This window comes from Rhinolophus sinicus, chromosome 7 (assembly GCF_057876585.1).
Source record: "Rhinolophus sinicus isolate RSI-liver-muscle chromosome 7, RSI-T2T, whole genome shotgun sequence".
Lineage (NCBI taxonomy): Eukaryota > Metazoa > Chordata > Mammalia > Chiroptera > Rhinolophidae > Rhinolophus > Rhinolophus sinicus.
The window spans coordinates 50,081,461-50,100,579 of record NC_142507.1 but is presented as its reverse complement, the minus strand read 5'-3'; the positions used below and the strand labels follow the sequence as shown (position 1 = coordinate 50,100,579).

Below are 19,119 nucleotides of genomic sequence, written 5' to 3'. Positions count from 1 at the left end.
AGCAGCAAGAACTTACCAAGTTTTGGTGTAGTATCAAAGACTACCCATCATGAGATGAAAAGGCTATTAGAATAGTCCTCTTTCTTCCCCAGCTGAAAAAAATGAATAAGTTATAGAGACTGCAAGAGTTCAGAGCTTGTTGTTTGTTCAGACAGAACTCTCTCTCGTCTTATTGTCGCGTCCCATAATGATGCAAAGGCCTGGGCAGGTCCTCCGGGTGACATTATTTCTATGATACCCATCTCCATTTCTATTTTTTGCCTTTTCTGTGTCCCTTTTTTGCACATAGGACACAAACGGATTTTTCTGCTTCTGGCATTAGAAGAGTAGCCTTGCTTCATTTTACAACCTCTTGGAAGTTTCTGATGTTGTCTTAGGCAGATTTTCCACTTCTGTTTGAAAGTTAAGTGATTTTATGCAGACACGTGGTTCCAATTTCTGTTTATTTATCCAACTGAAAGTGGAGACAATTAAGAACTGGTTAAGTGATTAAGAAATGAGCCTTTTTGAGAGGACTTGATTGATTTAATGTGGAAAGCCAAGAATTAGTTATGTTACGAGGAAGAAACTGCAGTACCAGTGATGGGTTTTGCCCAGCTGAGAAGCCTTGATATTGGATGGTTACCAGTCCTACTGGGGTACTTTTGTATCTCTGGGTTGCTTTCCCTCGTGAGCAGCAGCTAATTATTTAGAGTACTTTTTAGAGTTGTAGACAGTGAATAAAAAAGATTAAAAGGGTTTAAAGCTTCAATAACCTGATTTCCTAGAAGGGCACACATTTCTGCCTTTTAATCCCCAAACTGTCCTGTTTCATACTTTCCCACCGGGTTTCCCTAGAATTGGACTTCCCCTAGAATTTCTTCTGGGTCTCTGGATCCTTGGACCTCACTCCCCACCCTCTGCTCTTTCTGTCATGTTCTGTCTGTATCATTTGCCATTTCTCTGGTAGATTTTCCAGAGGCTTTTTTTTTTTTTTTTCCCCAACTTAAAAATGACTGTGTCGTTACTTCATGACAAATAATAACTGGGAAGATTTGAATTTTTCTCTTTTTAATGATCCTCACCGTGGTATTGAGTGGGTTAAGATACTTGTTGGGAACTTGGCTCCATTTTAATCTCTCCCTTGCCCTGCGGGACTGTGGCTCTGTGTGGCACTAAAGCTTCTGATGGCAATCAAGGTGAAATGATATTATGATTTCATTGCTGATTTTCCTTTGATGCCACAGTCAATTTCCTGCTTTGCTATTAATCACGAAGGCTCAATCTTGGGGGACACTTTCCCAGTGAAATGATAGTTTACCAAAATGTCTTCCCTGAGGATGTTTAGTAAATACCTGTTTTCTGTGAAAGTCCTTCTAAGATTGTTCGTTCTCCATGTATTCTTGTGTTGTCTAGCAAGGATGGCAGAAATGGTGGATAAGTTCAGTGTGGCGATATTTATTTCTTTTGTTCTGCTGTCATTCAAAGTAGCCCTCGGCCTTTGGTTTCCCACCACAGGTTTCCTTCCTCTATTTCACTCGCGCCAATTCTTTGATGTCCAGCGACAACCTTATCTTTTATTAGCCCCATCACCAACAGGAGAACGTCCAGCTTCTTCCACTGCATGTAAATGAAGCCCTTCCTGGGCTCAGCCCTGTCTGCTCTTCTTCTCATGTACCCAATAGCACTTCATATTCCAGCAATAAGAGCAGTTCCCAGTTCACCCTGTGTCTCCATCCACACCGTCCCTTTTCTCTAGATTTCCCTTCTCCACTCGTCTCCCTATCGTCCTCACCATTTCTGCCTGCCTGGCTCTGATGAAGTGGTTACCTCCTCCAGGAAGCCTTCCATAACCTCTCTGCAGGCCGAGCTAAGTGTTCTCCTCTGGGCTCACTTAATATCCCATGCATTCCTCTGAGGTAATGCTCACCGTATTAATACTGGCATTATTATATGCTTGGGGTGAGGGAAGTACCGAGTTGTGGGCTGGTTGAACAGTTGATGACACTGGTTACGAGAGCTCTTTGCACACTTTTGTTCTCAGTAGCATGTAGCTGAGCTAGTTACCATCCCAGCCCCCATCCCATTCTGAGAGGAATAGAAAGAAAACTTTGGGTCGCAGGGTTCCCGTTTCTACTGACATTAGAGCTGTAAATTCCAGTTAGTATTTTCTGCTTTATACAAATTAAAGAAATGAATGGGGCTGGAGGCTGGGAGTTAACGAACGTTTATTAACACCCAAATATGGTGCTAATTACAGTGTTTTATTTTATGTGATCTTTGTAATAACTGTATTGGGGTAGAGTTTATTAAATATCCTTTTTACAGATGATGATAGATATTCAGAAGGGTTAAACAGTTTACTCAAGGCACGTGGTGGTTAGGTTAGCATTTGAATCGGGGCTTATTGAACTCTGAGTCTATGGCCTTTTTCCTGTAAAATCGGTTGTCTTTTTTAATATATTTTTTTAAGGCCTTTGAGTGATTGAACTTTTTAATTGATTGAAATTTCAGTTTATAGTTATATTATTCTAGAATATGGTGATTTACTCTTTGGGTTTTTTTCTTTTTAAAAATTTACCTGGTTACTTGGAGATAAGAAGTTACTATTAAGTGACTGTTTTATATTCAGTCTGGTGGTTTTTTCACTATACCTAAGAGCCTTATTACAACTTTGTTTGAATTCTCCTTGTAGTTTCCAGCTGTAGAGTGGAAGCATGAACTGCTTGATCTGGCTTTTGACAAAATAGGAAAGGAAGGGTTAGAGTTGGCTACTAGGAGAGGAAATGAAGTCGCCAGGTAGCTGAAAAAGAATGGATGCGGTTCTATCGCTGGAAAAACTAGGTATCAATTCGTAATAAATGGAGATGTGGCAATTTGGCACATTTTTTAATGAGAAGAGCCCGACAGATACCGTGTTATTTTATGGCTTGGTCTTTTTTAGCGAGTTCTGGACTTCAGGATGACCAGAATTTTTTTCCAGTCTATTTATGGTTTGATTTGAGGTAAATGAGTCAGCGTCCTTTTTTTGAAAGGCTTTATTTGCCTTTCATGGCACTAATATCTCTTAGTTACTTTCTTGGGGTATTGGGGGAATAAATGCTGCAACAAAGAGCTTTTAGAGTGTTTCATTTACTCAGCAAAACAATTGTCATGTAGCAGATTCCAGACCATGCTTTTTGCTAGGGTAGCCAGTACCCACATCTTCTTATGAAACACCTGAAATGTGACTGGTCTGATCTAAGATGTGCCACAGCTGTAAAATGCCTGATTTTGAAGAGGTAATATGAAAAAAAAACAACAACAAAAGAAAAAACAGTAAAATGTGTCAGTCATGTTTTAAATATTAGATGCTAAAAGGATGTTTTAGATACATTGAGTTAAATAAAACACAATATTAAAGTTAATTTTACCAGTTTCTTTTTCCCATTTTTAAGTGCTGTACCTGTGTGTCTCTTAGGACATTTCTATCGGACAACAGTCTTTTAGATGCAAAGATGGTCGATAGGTATTGCTGCTACTGTGTGGGTGCCTCCTCTCTGACCCTGGGGTGGGGAGGGCAAGGGTGGACTTGTAGCTCTCTGTACAGGGGGTCTCGTGTTGGCCTCATTAGAGGAAAGCATGGTGGTCTTGTTCTGGGGTGGACAGAGCTGTTTTCTAGTCCAACACAGAGCCTCTTTACCTGACATGGCTATCTGGAACAGTATTTGTTTGTGCCTTCAGCCCCTACCACTTTTCTGGTTGAGTAGAAGCCGAGGTGGAAGGAAGAAAGAAAGGGTGCTGGGGTCAGACAAATGCTTTCCTTTTTTATTGGTATCTTTACAAAATGGAAGTATACCTAAGCATTGGATGACGCCTGAGCACAAATGTTTTTACTATTACTGTGTTTGGCCCCAAGCCATCTTAGGAGAGAAGTTCTGCTCTGGCAGATACCCACTTAAGAAACAACAAGAAAAAGTTACAAAAGGCCCCCAAATTAATTAAAGCAGTGTAGATTAATGTTTTGTCTACGTAGACTGTTATTTGAATTTTCTTCTTAAAGGTTCATTTCCTTCAGAATTAAAATTGCCTCTCTAAGCTCAACTCACAAATTCCTCTCTGGCAGCTTTTGGTTTTGGGTTCACTTCTAGGGCAGACGTGATTTATTTTCCTGTGCTTGTTCTTAACCCAGAAATGTAATTTCAGCTTGGGCTTGGGATAGTGTTTTGGGACACTAAGCAGAAGTGAACAATGGAAGTTAGGTGGACATGAGTCAAATAAAACCAACCACATTTTCTCTCAGCTTTCCCTTATAACTTGATGAGTCTAGAGAGTGGCTTAAGATTCCCTTTGCTGTTCGTTGCTCCAAATTCAGTAAAAATTTTTGGCATGAATCACCAAGCACATCCTGCCAGAGATGGTGCATGAGCTCCTTTTGCCTGGGAATGGAGTCCTTTCATGGTGGTATTTGGATTTTGAACTAAATGCCCCATTTCAATCTAGCCTCTAGTTGGTTATCGGCTATTCTCTAGGATGAGGCTTTTCTCACAACCACTTTTCTGCGTTTTTTTGTTTAATCCTATAGGAATGGAGCTTTTTGGTTGAGAGTGGAAACTATTTAATTACATCCAGGACTGCAAAAGTGTTCTCATTTGCGTTCTGCATGGGGGAATGGGAAAATGCATCTCCCATTTCAGTTTCTCTGCTGTCAACTCGGTTATGAGGGTTTGATAATAAGCCTGTTTTCTGGAATTCTGCTCCCCCACCCTGATTTCACTTTGCTGTCAGTTGGGCAGACTGCCAGAGTCTAACCTGCAGCGCCATCATCCCAGAGGTCTCAGAACTGATTAGTGGTTGTGTGGGTAGGGACAGGGGTGAGTGGTTAGTGTAGCCCTCCACCAAATGCAGGAGGTGAGGCTGAGGGGTCTTTCCTGCCCTGTGGCCCATGATTCCGTGGCTGGCTTTAGCTACATTCCAGGCACGATCCAGTTTCATTCATGGCTTTTCAAGCCCCCATAGAAGGGTTGTGAGCTAGCTTCAATAATAGGCATTTATTGCATAAGTGTTATATTCAATATACCGTGCTGGATGCTAGAAGAGACACAAAGGAGAAATACCAAGGTGTGATCAAGAAATACAGTGAATGCTGCTGCTGAGTGCCATCCAACAGAATGGCAGGGATCTTCAGTACGGGAAGTGGAAGCAGCACGTGGAACCTTAGTAACAGTGTGTGACAAGTTTCAATTTGTTCGGTGCAGTCAGTTGGGTATGAGCTACGGTTGAGAGAAGGTGTGTTTTAAAGTGTGCTGTAAATCATCCTCCATTATGACAATGCTCCATGTCACACATCACTTCTGGTACAGCAATTTCTGTCAAATAAAAGCATTACGGTGTGTCCTCATCCACCTTATTCACCAGATCTGGCACCATGTGACTTCTGGTTCTTCCTCAAAGTCAAAATGACCATTAAAGGGAAATGTTTTGAATCTATTCAGGACATCGAGGCAGCCATGACAGCACAGCTAAAGACACTCACGAAAGAGGACTTCCAGAACTGCTTCAGAAAGTGGCAAGAACGATGGGATAAGTGTGTTCGAAGCGAGGGGGAGCATTTTGAGGGGAATTAATAGCAATGTGTCTTTCACTATGATAATTTTTTTAATTTAAACATTCACCATATTTTTTAATCATACCTCATATATAAATTCCTATCTTTAAAGAATAATCAAACTCACTAGGCAGAAATAAAAAAATTGCACATAACCACAATAGGAGGTAGAAAGTATAAATGCACGTGAGTTTGAAAGAAGGATGGATAGGAATGGGAGACCATCTGAGTATTTGGCTGGGTGAGGAGGGAGCTTGAGAAGAGATAACTTCTGTTTTGAATCTGAGTATGCGGGAATGTGGGAGCTATTGACAGACATAAACGAGCTAGAGTTGATGGTGATTTTGAGGTGAGTTTTCCAAATGAAAACATTCAGCAGTAAGACCCAGGAGGTCAGAATACAGGTAGGGGCTAGAGACTCAGAATTTCAGTCTTGCTTTTGGTTGCCTTGGGAATGTATCAAGTCTGTAAGGGAAAGTGTGTGTAGTAAGAAGAACAGAGTTGTGAGAAATGTCCACACTTAAGAAAATGGATGAGGAAAGGGATCCAAAGAAGGAAGGTGAGAAAAGGGGATGTGTGAGACTTGGAGAGAAGCTCTGCCATTACAGATAGCATCACTGAGTCAGGGGGTACATTTTAACACATTTTTTGTGGGAAACGAGTAAACTCGTCATATCGCCTCTAGTTGGAACCGGCAAAAATTTTGCAAAGTAAATAAATAGAGACCTCTTTTTAAACTGAAACACTGAAAGTTTCATAGAAAAATATCAAATAGATCGAAAGATATGAACATTTTACGGAAAGTCTAATTTTGGCGAGAAAATGTCAAAAAAGCTCCGCGTTACAACGCGATTTGGCGGGAAAATGCCCGCCTACAAATTAAGATTGCACGCTTAACTCAAGACTACGTGCCTCTGTTATAGCACCTGTAGCATCTTACCGCTCTTCCAGGTTTATATGCTTGCCTTGCCTGGTAGATTCTCAGCCTCTGGAGGACTGGGAACTGGTCTTACTTATTTTGACATTCCCAGGACTGATTTTAACAAATGGTGGTTATTGAATGGATGACAACCAGGAGACTCAAATAAGAATGATAACTGCAAAGAATTAATCAGAATTTTTGAGGTCATTGAAAGTCTTCTAAAATGTAGTTTCAATAGAAAGGAGTTAAGACGGCCAAATTGCAAGGGGAACTGCTAAAAAAGGGAGAGGGGGAGATCCATGGGGAACAGAAATGTCATTCATGTGACTGACCATGGAACCTTGGCCTGGAGTCAGAGTTAAAGCAGTTAGAAGGGGGTTGGTTAATGAACTGGGTGATTTAGGAGAGGTTTACTTTTACAAGTTTCAGTGGGGGATAAATTAGGTGAAATGATTGTTGGGAATGGGAAAGGAGGGAGATGGGAAATTATAGTCAGAAAATGGAAATACCAAGTTTGAGATCTTGGAATTGGAACACTGAATGTCTTATAATGAGATCCAGAGTGTGAGTATATTTGTGGGTGTGGAGGTCTGTTGAATCGAGAAAAGTAAGAGCTCTTGGCTCAGATGACCTTCTTGGTCCTCAATCCAGATGTTTAGTTGATGGGAGATGGGAAAGGAAAGAATGAGAACATAAGCCATGTGCTTAAGTCATTCAAGGAAGTGGAAATTGGTCCATGAGGACAATAGATAGAGGTGAAGTGATTTCAATTATAGTATTTAGTTCTTTTCAAGGTATACATGTTTAGGAAAATTTGGATTTGAATCCCTCTATGTACTTTTTTAAAAGTGTGAAAAATGAAACCGCATGTACTAATTGTCTTTTCTGTAAGATGAGAAATAAGCATGATTTTACTTCTCTTATAGCTTCTCTTCACTCTTCAGTTTGTATGATCTGGGATCTAAAAATTCATATTATTGCATTATTATTATTGAATTTAAAGATTTTATGCATGTTCTTTTGAATTTATTCTTAATACTTACACTGTTTTATAATCCAATTTATAGTATTTTAGTTCTATGGACAAAAGTTCTATGCGTAACTTGTGTTATGTTAACTACCAGTACATTTATATCACAACCTTTTCATTCCTGAGTTCTTAATTTTCATTTAGTTTTTCAATCAAATGAGTACATCTTTGTGTATTTTTTTTTTCCAGAAAAGTTACATGTTGGCCTATCTTCAGACCTCTTGGATATTTGAAAAATATCTTTTGATTTGGTTGCCTTTATACACAAATGGCATCTTGCCTAGATATTGAATTATTGGGTCACAAATTAATCTTACCAAGTTTCTAGACATTGTTCCTTTGCTTTTTGTTGTGAGTATTGTAGGGAAGTTCAATGTCAGGCAAGTCCGTCTCTATCTCTGTCTCTTCTCTCTCAAATCAAATCTTTAACCAATGTCGGTAAAGGTATATTTCCTATTGTTTTTTTATCCTAGTACTTTTTGAGCCCTTTGGATCTGCACACTTAGGTCTGTTCTTACCAAAGAAAATATTTTGTTTTTCGTTTGTTTTTGTGTTTTCGGGAACACCTGTTACGTTTTCATTCGGTCTTCATTCTTTCCGAGCTCCAACTTTCTCTCCTCACTATTTTAATTTGCCTGTTTTCTCCCTTGCATTTTATGAGAGCTTCTGGAGCTTTTCCTTCATAACACTGATTTGTTTTCCTTCATTGTCAGTTTTGTTCTTTATAGCTTCCAATTCTGGTTTTTATTTGAACTGCATTTTATATTATTATGATATTTACTCATTGTATCTATGTCATCTCTATTTCTGCCTGTCTCTGCTCCTGCCTCCTTTCTTCAGTCTGATGTCCTATATTCTTTTCCATTGCTTTTTAGAACCTACATGCGTCTACATTTCTTGAGAGCACACAAGTAGTTCTTTCTAAAATGTTTTAGTTTCTGGAAGTGAATATTTTCACAAATATGCTCTTTGTCTGCACCTTCAGTGGTCTGTTCCCCATCTTTTACATTGCAGGATGTTTTAATAGGTGCCATTTTATCCCCCATTTTACTTATTCTGCTCATAGTAACTGCTTGCCCTTGAGTAGAGTAGGTTGATTCTGTACGAAACCCCTGCTGCAGAGTTTTTCTCCCAGTGAGGTGAGGGACTCTTTATATAAACTGGTTTAACAGCCCAGCAACCCAAGGAGGTGAGGAAAGAACCAGAGTGTGAGCCTCCCGGCAGGGGGACTGAAGCTTGGCACCATTTTCTTCTCTGTGGGGAGAAGCCTCCGTGCCAGGGGTCAGCTTTCTGAACGTCCAGCTTTGGCACAGCGTCCATTGCTCTCCATAGTGGCTGAGCCTGGATGTGCTTTGATGCTGCTGCATCCGGAATTTGCCCCAGATGCACTGCAGACTTTCTCGTTGCTGTGGCAACCACAGGAGCCCTGGGACGGACGTCCCTGTGCTTTAAGTTGCTGTTGACCTGGAAGGGTGAGATGGAGTTCAGTCCGTTCTCCCCACAGCAGCAGAGTGGGCTTTCTGAGACACGGATTGGATCGGGCTGGTTCTTCGCTTAAAACGCTTCCATGGGTCCTCCCTGTCTCTGGCCCTACGTCTAACTTCCTCTCCAGCCGTATCTCCCAACACACACCTTGTATGACCACCCTGATTTTTTTTTCATTGCCTCAAATGAGCTATGCTCTCTCTTCTATTCAAACCTATACGCAGACACTTCCTTCTGCTTGAAGTACCCCCCACGCCCCCTGCCCTACACACACTCTCGCACATGCTCACTCTACACAACCTGGTTAGCATATAAAGTCTCTCTAACTAATTTAAAGTTCATTCAGCTATCATGCAGGTTATTCTGGCTTTAAGCATGGCATGGTATGCTTCCGAGTCTGTTCCCGAGGTATTTTGTTGTACTTACCTCTGTTTCACAGATCCGTGCAATCTCTGGCACTAGGGGCTCATCTGAGTCTGGATTACATAGCAGTGGAGAAAAGAACTTGAGAAATAGTTAAAGCAGGAGACCCCTGTGATCTTAGAATATGGAGCCAAATGCTGCCATTACTATTAATGTGTGAACGATAAATTATTGCTAATGCAGACATAGGTGGTTTGAAGGGGTAGTGTGTAGGGAAATGAATTGTCACAAAAAATTGAATTGTCACACTGCTTTGATACGGGATGTCACTGGGTCCCATAATTGTGGCTTGCAGTGAAACATACCATCCTCAATTGGACCTGCAGAACATATTTCTTCTCTGTTCTCCTACTCTGTGCTCCCAAAGCAAGATGTTTCTATTAGGGCACTTATTACCCTCTATTGTAATTGTTTGCTTGGTTCTGAAACCCATATTTGTCTATAAGTTCTGCAGCGTAGAAGCCACAACTGTTTTGTTTACCACTATCATCCCAATGTGTCTCGGTTGAGGCCTGACACATAGAATATACGTGTTTGTTAAACAAGTGAATGAATGAATGAATGAATGAATGAGTTGGATTATTATATTTCCCACCTTCAACCCTCCAAATTTAGGGCTGTTGTTGGGTTCTCTTCTTCTTACCTGCCTGAGATATTTCAGTGTCTTTCCTCAGTGTGGACCAGATCTGTGCTGCATCTGGAAAACGACACCAATTGTAGGGGAAGGTTTGGTAATCAGTGTAAACACTTATCACAGGGTCTGGTACCTAGAAATAGCTTAACAAATGAATTTTACTGTTTAAAGGCAGTAGCAACACTAGGGAGTAAAGGGAAAATGGATTCTCTGCCTATTTACCTTCATGCAGACGGAGGCGATTGGAAGAAGAGGAGGACATCTGTTGAAGAGGGTTGACTGGAATATGGTCTTTAGGGAAATCTTAGGTTTCAGTTGAAGAAGGAAGGCACCCATCACAATGTAGAGTCACCCTTGAGACGTAGTTGAAGGATTAGGGTCAAAAGGCAGGATGAATTTGTGGTACACATGAGATGGAGTTCAGCAGCTAAGGAGGGGGGGTGGAATAAAAGTGTTGTGTCTTGACGGCTGGATGTAGACAAGGGGACGATGGAAATGTTGGGCGTCTGAATAGAACAGAGACACCCTGAGGAATGAGGGAGATGAATTGAGGGATGATTATGGGGGTTAGGAAGACTCCATCCCCAAGAGAACACAGGAGCAGATAAACCATTGTTTAACAAATGGTTTTGAATACTTCTGAAGAAATATTATTAGCTGGACGCTGCTAAGGTGCTGGAGATCCACTGACGAAGTAAAGAGCGACCACCCGTTTCTTCGTGGAACATACAGTTTAGTAAGGAACACAGACATAAGTCATATGATGATGTGTAAAATTTTGACCTGTAATAAATGCCTTCGGGAAAAGTAAAGGTTATTAGGAGAGCATAGTAACAGGCAAAAATAATTGAGTGTGGGGTAGGCGTGCAAGGTCTCATTGAGAAGGTAATTATTTCATCTGTGGACAGTGAGGAAGAATTAGGGAAAGGTGGGGGTAAAAATGTCCCAGGCACAGGGAACAGCATGTGCAAAGACCCCAATGGGAAGAAAGATTGTGATCATATTCAGAAAAAAAAAAAGCCAGACTGACTACAGCTAGTGGCGTTTCAAAAGGTGAACCTAGAGAGGTAGGCAGAAAACATGGCTGGTTTAGAATTATATCCAAGTGTAATGGAAGTCATCAAAGGGTTTGAACAGGCAAGTGGCACAAGCCACACCACTCCGGGGGTGACTCTATAGAAAATATATCGACCAGGATGCAGGGGAACCAGGCTTTGGAGGCGTCTGGAAAAGATGATGGCATCTGGCATTAGGGGGACCATTTCGTGAGATGCTTGTGTTTCTCCGAATGTGTATCCCCCACCCCTCCATGATCCCCTTAACCACTGCATACCCCAGGCCTCGTCTACGCAATCGTGTGCTTGCGTATGTGCGCACGCACGCATTCTCTCATTAGACCAGTATTTATACAGAATGTTTCAACCCGCTTTAATCCCAGCAGGCAGTAGAGTCAGGCTTGTCCTCTGTTCGTTCACTTTAGCAGCGGAGTGGAAAATCCCCAGTGTTTGGAGGAGAAGGTTTTATAGGACAGAGGTCTGCTATGATGTGGAAAGATGAAGTTCCACATCTCAGGAGCTTGGGTAACTGTCGGTTGGACGGCTGCATTGGAGACCGAATTCTCTTGCTTTAACCCTAGAAGAGGAGGTAGCAGGGTCAGGGCAAGGGCCAGCCACGCTCTTTTTATATATGTTCTCATGCGGTGATTGTTGTTGCAATGAGAGTTGACCCTTAACAGGGCCATTGATGTGATAAAAGTTTTTCCCACACACTTCACAGTTGAGAGATGACTAGGGAGAGTGAGGGCTTCTTCTTCCCAAAGTGCTAAGGCTCAGTGAGCATTTCTTTTCCTTTTCCCCCCTCCTCCTCTTACTTCCCAGTCCCTTGTAACTCCGTCAGATTGATGGTTTGTTTATGGTATCTTGAGAGAGCCACAGTGGGCTGTTTGTGTCCCGGTATGTTGTAGCGCACAGATGGTGTCTGTTTCGTGCTCAGTGGCTCACTGAGCTAGAACCTGATGTTCGTGAGACCCAGCTCATGGCTTCCATTTCAGTCCGATCCTGTTGGGTTCACGCTGTTACAGTTACTGCCACAGCTGTACCCAGAACGTTAACCAACCTATGGTTCTCAGACAGCAGGATGGGGCAATAGGAAAAGACCAGCGTGAAAGTCACCCTACTTCCGGAAAACCAATTCAGCATGCTTATTTTTCTCATGGTGATTTAACATGTCATTTTCCTTAGTAGAACTACTGAGGTGTCTCACTGTTCCCCCATGTGTCCCAATCCTGCCCTGTCCCCCAGCAGTCAACTCAGAGTCCCCTTCCCCATTTTGAAAGCTAACGTGATGGGCTGTGATCTCACAACCCCAACAGCCATTTCAGCACCTCACGATTTCCATTTTGAATTTTATCTGTTTCTGATTCTTCTTCCAGCTCGCTGTGCAAATGTGGACAAGTCACTCTGCCTCTCTGGTCCTCATTTCCTCATCTGTAAAATGAGCACTTCAGATGAGATCTAAGGTCTAGGGTTTAGGTTACCACCAATGAATCCCAAATGCCTACTACAGTGCCTGACACGTAACCTGAGGTGAACGGCAGGCACAGTTCCCTGCCCTCGTGAAGATGATAATCTAACAGGGGCAGAGACTCTAAAGAGTAAATAAATGTAAAATTACAACTTTTGATAACCGATTGAATGGAATAGATGCAATGATGGAGGAAAATGGGAGATGTGAATTTGGAGATCTACCTAACTTACAAAAGAAGTCATAGGATGAAAAAGAAGCAGCCATATAAAGAAGAGGGAGAAGCATTTTTGGGGTAAAGAGAACAGGATATACAGAGGCTCTGAGAGTGGAAATAAGTTCATGTTCAAGGAATCAACAGTTGGCCATCATGGCTGGAGTAAAATACGTGAAGGGAGTGTGACATTTCCTACCAAGGTAGTCTAGACTCACGGGAGCAGGAGAAAAGGTAGTTTCTCGAAACAAGTTACTTCTCTTTCTTTCACACACAGAAAATGAGAAGGGCCTAACAGCCCACTGCCTTAGTGCCAGTGTTAGATGGCAGCAACTGTGAGGTGAGATTACTAAGAGGGATAATTGATGCCCTCAAAAACGTGCCTAACTGAGCTTCGTACAGCGTCTTTTTGGAATTGACCAGCCAAGTGTGTGTGTTGAGACAGGCGATGGCACATGCTGAGACTTGTTGGGACTGAAGATTTAGTAGCTTGGCGGGCCATGGTCAACGCAGCTCTCCCTTTTCACCAGAGGCTTTTATGTGCTAGGTAGCTCATAACTTACTGATCTCTCCCTCGCTCCCTGTGAACAGAAAGTCATTTGCTTTAAGTCCCTCCTCTATTCTACGGGCAGACTGATCTTCAAAGGCAGTTTTGATCACGTCTTCCCCCACCCATGAACCTACAGCAACTGCCCTTTGCTTGTTGTATCAAGTTCAGAATTCAGAGTTGAACTCAAAGCTTCTTACCACCTCCAACCTTTCTCTTTATAAACCCCAGACAAAGACTACACACTTCAATCATTGTGATATCTTCAAAATCTAACCTTACCACTATCACCGAGCATCTCCCTCCAGCCCAGGCTATAGTGGAAAAAGCTGGGTGACCTAGATGTACCCACCCCCTCTAGATGATTACCAAGAAATTTTCCTATTTCAATATTTAGTGACCTTTTGCCATTATTCATTTCTACCAAGGGTGTCCTTTAACTGTTTCATGCTTCCGGGCCTTCTCAGTGTGCTTTAAGGCCCTAGGATCCCCGTGACTATATAGGGCCAGATGGGTACGGGACTTATTGGGGGCATCACTTCATAGACTGTGTAGATGCCTGACCATTGCGCTCTACACCTGAAACTAATATAAAATAATATTGTCAACTATAATGAGTCAACTAGAATGTCAACTATACATATAATATATATAAACCTCATATACACACACACACACACACACATATATATATCATTATAGAGAGTGCCAAAAAAATGTACACACATTTTAAGAAAGGAAAACTGTATTAAAATTGTAATACTCAATGTATACTGATAACAAATTATGAATACAAGTCACATTTGACTTCTGCAATTACAAGAGGTGCTCAAAGTGGTTACCATCAGCATTCAGACACTTCTGATTATGGCAAATTACTGCTTGAGCAATGTTGACCAAAGTGTCCCCTTGTATGCATTTTTTTGGCACCCCCATTATATATAGTCACGGGATGTAAAGTACAGCATAGGGAATATAGTCAATGATATTGTAATAGCTATGTACAATGTCAGATGGGTCGTAGACGTGGTGGCGTTATCACTTTGTGGGGGGCATAAATGTCTAATCATTATGTTGTTTTGTACACCTGAAACTAATAAAAAAATAAAATACTTACCAGTACAAAAAAAAAGAGACCCAAGGATCAGGGACCTAGCCTGCAAATCTTGTTGATCAAATGCAGGGCTGGATACAGTGGCTGCGATGGAAAAAGCCACAGATTTAGAGTCAGCCTGAGCTGGGTTTGAATGCCAGCATTCCCACTCACTGGTTTAGGACCTCGGGAAGCTTACCTCACCTTTGTGAGCCTCCCATTTCTTAGTTTTAGGCTTCGGCATTGGTTTCCTCCTGGGCCAAGAGGGTGATGACGCACAGCCAGTGCCGTCTCCTAGGTAACAGACGTGCTACTGGGAACTTTTGAACAAACAGTTGTAGTGGCCGCCTGGGTTACTGTCTTCTACTTTCTGCACTTAAAAACTAGTTGATAGAACTGGAATGAGGCGGAGAAGAAAATTCTGACAGAAATGAACCTGGGAAGGAATGCTATTCTAGAGAAATGTGCCTGAAACAGAGAGAAAAATGATCCATTCTATAGAAAATTATGTGTACGCCAGTGTGATCAAGGTGATTTCCTAACAAACTATCTAACAGACAGACAGTCGTAGGGTGTCCAGGGCAGGTATCTCACCTTCACATAGCCGTCTCATTCAAAAACTAGTGAACTCAAAAAACAAAACAAAAAAAACCCAAAAACAAACAAAAACTAGTGAACTCTACCCAAACGTACATTTGAGTTTTGGATAGTAGTTTGCAATCAGGAGTTTTTCCAGCCATCCGACTGTGTGGGTCATGATTTTCATCCTCGTCTTCTTCATCCTGTCCACTTCCCCATGCCTTTGTGTGCTTGGGAAACAGACACACAGAGGTGGTGGTGATATGGTCAGGTTCACACCTCAGGGTTAAGAATGTTAGAGGCGAGCAGGTCTAGTTCAAATCCCAGCTCCTTGAGTGCAGGGAACCTCACACTAGGCAAGTCAGTTTACCTCTTAGAGCATTCTTGGGAAAGGAAACCAAAGCCATCGAGTGCCGACTATGAACCACGCATTGTGCTTGAACTTTAACAAAAATTATCTCATGTATAGTTGAGGAACTCAGTTTGCTTGCAGCCAAGTGATGAGAGATGTACAGTGAAATAAGTGCAGTAGAGTGGTGTTGGCTCTGTTGTATGGGTGGAAAGAATGGTGTAATAATGGAAGTAAAGAATGGGTGGTCCGTTAGATTAAATCAGGCACAATTAGCTCCTGCTAACAGTGATGGCTACACAGCTGAGCACACTTCAGGCTTTCTGAAAGTACTTCAGCCGGTTGAATTATCGTCACGTATTCTGGGGACCAGGGATAGCCTTGGCGTTTTCTGAGTATAAGCGTCACGCGCTTTTTCATGAAGCGGTCTCTTCATCAGAATGCCTTTCTGAATGATTCATTGAGTTCTTTTACAAAGAAAGAAAAACCTCGAGGTGTTTTTGAGTTTTAGCCACTTGTTGGGTTGTATTTTAGAGACTTCAGGTGACCTGAATATGAGTTGCCTTTGGTAGCTCTCTAAACCGGTATTAGAAAACCTCCAATAAGACCAATTCATCGACATAGTCAAGAGTATTCAATCAATGCATCAACAGATCAACGGGCCCAGCACTAACCTGCTTGCTTATCACAAACTCCTTGCTTGTCAGTTGCCGACATGCTCTTGTTCCTTTTCATGGGGCCCGAGAGCCTTTGCCACAGCCCCCACCCTTTAGTGACCTGCAGGAAGTCCATATGTGCTCGCCTGTTTCGCATTCTCCGGCTTGCTCTTTTTCAGGCAGAGCAAACTGGTCCTTTTTCCATCTTCTCTTGCATTGGGATGACTTTTTGCGTCTTAATCTGCAGAGCCGCGTCCTTAAAGCTTGGTTGCCTCTGGCTGAGCACCATCTGCTCCAGGCTCATTATCTTGGCTGTGTTTTTCACGTCCATATTGCACCATGGCTTTTACTGTCCTGAATCTCTTCTCGCTACCTTTGCTTGCCCTTGCTTTCATGTTTAATTAAACTTTTTATTTTGAGATAATTGTAATTTCACATGCAATGATAAGTATTAACACAGAGAGATACCCTGTACCCTCTACCAAGCCTCCCTCTTGCAAAACTACTGTACAGTATCATAACCAGAATATTGACATTGATAGTCAAGATATAGAACAATTGCCCTAACATTTTGACTTTTAGATTCCTTCTCATTATTCTTTTCCTTACTCATCTCTTAGGCTCTTCTCTCTTCGCTCTTCTCAGTTATATATTCATTGTCCCAGGAATTTAACTGAGTCAGGATCCTAAAAGACATCTTCTCTTTGATAGGTTGGCTAAATCCTCATGTTCTCAGAGTTCCTAAGGATAGCAACTCCTGTCCATGGTTTGCCTAGAGTAAATGTCACGTGGAGGGCTCAAGGTGGCCTTACAATTTACGTGAGGCCCTCATCTGCAGTGAGTGCTGCTTGTCTTGATGTCAGGCAAGTCGCACGAGGGTGAAGAATGTGTGAGGGCTGGTATAGGACAAACCCTTTGAGACTTAAGAGCCCTAACCCAAGGCATGTTTCCCCCCAAAGGACAGTTCTGCACCGAGGACGTGGACGAGTGCCTGCTGCAACCCAATGCCTGTCAAAATGGCGGCACCTGCACCAATCGCAATGGAGGCTATGGCTGTGTGTGTGTTAATGGCTGGAGTGGAGATGACTGCAGCGAGAACATCGATGATTGTGCCTTCGCCTCCTGCACCGTGGGATCCACCTGCATTGACCGGGTGGCCTCCTTCTCTTGCATGTGCCCAGAAGGAAAGGCAGGTAAGGCCAGCAGAAGGACAGAAGGGGCTGGTGAGCATTGGGGCTTTCTGCCTCCTTCTCTGTCATCTCCATAGCTGTGTCCTTGTAACTACCATCTGTAAGAACGGATCACTCGGGATTGTTCTTGAAAGATCATCGTTACCCGAAGTGTTGTGAAGTTAGTCTTCTTCCTTGGGACGTTTCACTCTCATCTCAACTCTGTGTCCCTTCGCTCTTCATCCTAAGAAAATGAAAGTTAGTTACTCTTCCCTTGGGAGCATCTGTTGACCTTCAAGTCTGAGGCTGAAAAGCACCTCAGAAATTAAGATTCATGTCTCGGAAGTTGAGACAAATGACTAATTGAGACAAAATGATTAATGGACTTCGGGACTTTGTTTGAAGAAGAAATAATCTCTTTATTCAGAAGGAGTGAGCAGGAGAGACGCAGTTAAGTGCCTTTCAGCTCTCAGTGTCTGTAGCCATAGTCCTGTCAGGGAGGATTTTACTGACTGCAAAGTTAACATCGCTCTAGCCTCCCAGTGTAACAGCTTCTAGTTCTAGAAGTCCTGAGCAATGAAGGGCGGAATGCGATGCAAGGAGATAGCTTGGGTGAGAGAACTCTGGGCCCAGCTCTTCTGAAATGTTCTCATAGCTGTGCCTTTCCAAGAGCCCCGCCTCCAGCTTTGTAGAAGAACCCTTAGTTACCTGTTCTTAAGCTAATTGCAGACTGGAAAATCCAGTTCCCATGTGAACCACGCAGAACATGGGGCTTAATAGGATCTTCAGAGTGCTGAGGGCACTTGAGCCAAGAATGCTGACACTGTTAAAAGGCTGACCTAGTACAGGCTGATGACGGTCGGCTGTTTTTTCCTCCTGAGGCTAGTGAAATGCTGGCGGCCCCGTGATCAGCAGGTAGCACGATTTTGGGAAAGCAGGTGGCCAAATATAGTGATAGAGGATGCATGCAATATTTGGGACATAGAGTAAAACATTATTTGGTGTTTATCTGGAATTCCTGTTGAACTAGGCATCCTCTGTTTTTATTTGCTAAGTCTGTTAGCACTGTGGGAAGGATACCCCCATTTTCCTATCTCTGTCATCTAACCATTTCCCTTTATGGCTGCGGCTATGACTCTACCCTTGAGGAAAGGTCTAACTGAGCATTAGTCAGAGCACCAGACAACCAGGATTGTCTGCAGAAGCTCTTTGCTTGGCTGCTGGCTGCAGCATGTCTCTGAGGTGGGATCAGGCAGAGCAGAAGTGGCCGCCATCTCCTGATTGGATTTCATGAGCCAATATAAGGTTTTCCCTCCTTCATGAAAGAGACAACTCTTCCCCAAGTACAGGGACATTTTCTTTGTTCTCGCCCCAACCTGTGACAGGTCTCCTATGCCATCTGGATGATGCATGCATCAGCAATCCTTGCCACAAGGGAGCGCTGTGTGACACCAACCCTCTGAACGGGCAGTACATTTGCACCTGCCCCCAAGGCTACAAAGGGGCTGACTGTACAGAAGACGTGGATGAGTGCACCATGGGTGAGTTCACGGAACCTTTCCTCTTCCCCATGTTGTCTGTCCAGCTCAGCAAGCATTTAAACCGAAGCCCATTTTCCTCTAGGAGCATGTTTCACCCAACATCAGCTCTCCCCTGTTACATACCCACTGTTTACAACTAACCTTTCAGCGTAACCATGTATTTTCTTCTAGGAGTTGTACTATATGGAAGGTCTATGCTTGATTCTTAATACAAAGCCCTATCTTAGTGACAGGTTGGTCAAAAGAGCAGTAGAAACGCACAAGAGTTGAGATTACCCTAGTCTTATTATTTAATCAATTTGTGAATAAGAACATAGGAAATTGAGAAGCAGACTTTTAGTGCCTGGCCTTTTAATGCTGTCACAAGCAGACCCACTCCTGTAGTGCA

General features: G+C 42.6%; 1 protein-coding gene and 1 pseudogene across 2 annotated transcripts in view; one reads left to right on the top strand and one right to left on the bottom strand.

Moving 5' to 3' along the window:
• The window catches only part of NOTCH2 (notch receptor 2), a 149,026-nt gene that overhangs the window by 76,243 nt on the left and 53,664 nt on the right, over window positions 1–19,119 (top strand). For both annotated transcript variants that reach the window (XM_074319094.2, XM_074319093.2), the window contains exons 6-7: window positions 16,981–17,214; window positions 18,576–18,731. In XM_074319094.2, the coding sequence (XP_074175195.2) occupies window positions 16,981–17,214; window positions 18,576–18,731 (390 nt within the window). The remainder of the gene's footprint in view (window positions 1–16,980; window positions 17,215–18,575; window positions 18,732–19,119) is intronic.
• LOC141568650 (ubiquitin-conjugating enzyme E2 D3 pseudogene) lies at window positions 9,275–16,178 on the bottom strand (annotated as a pseudogene).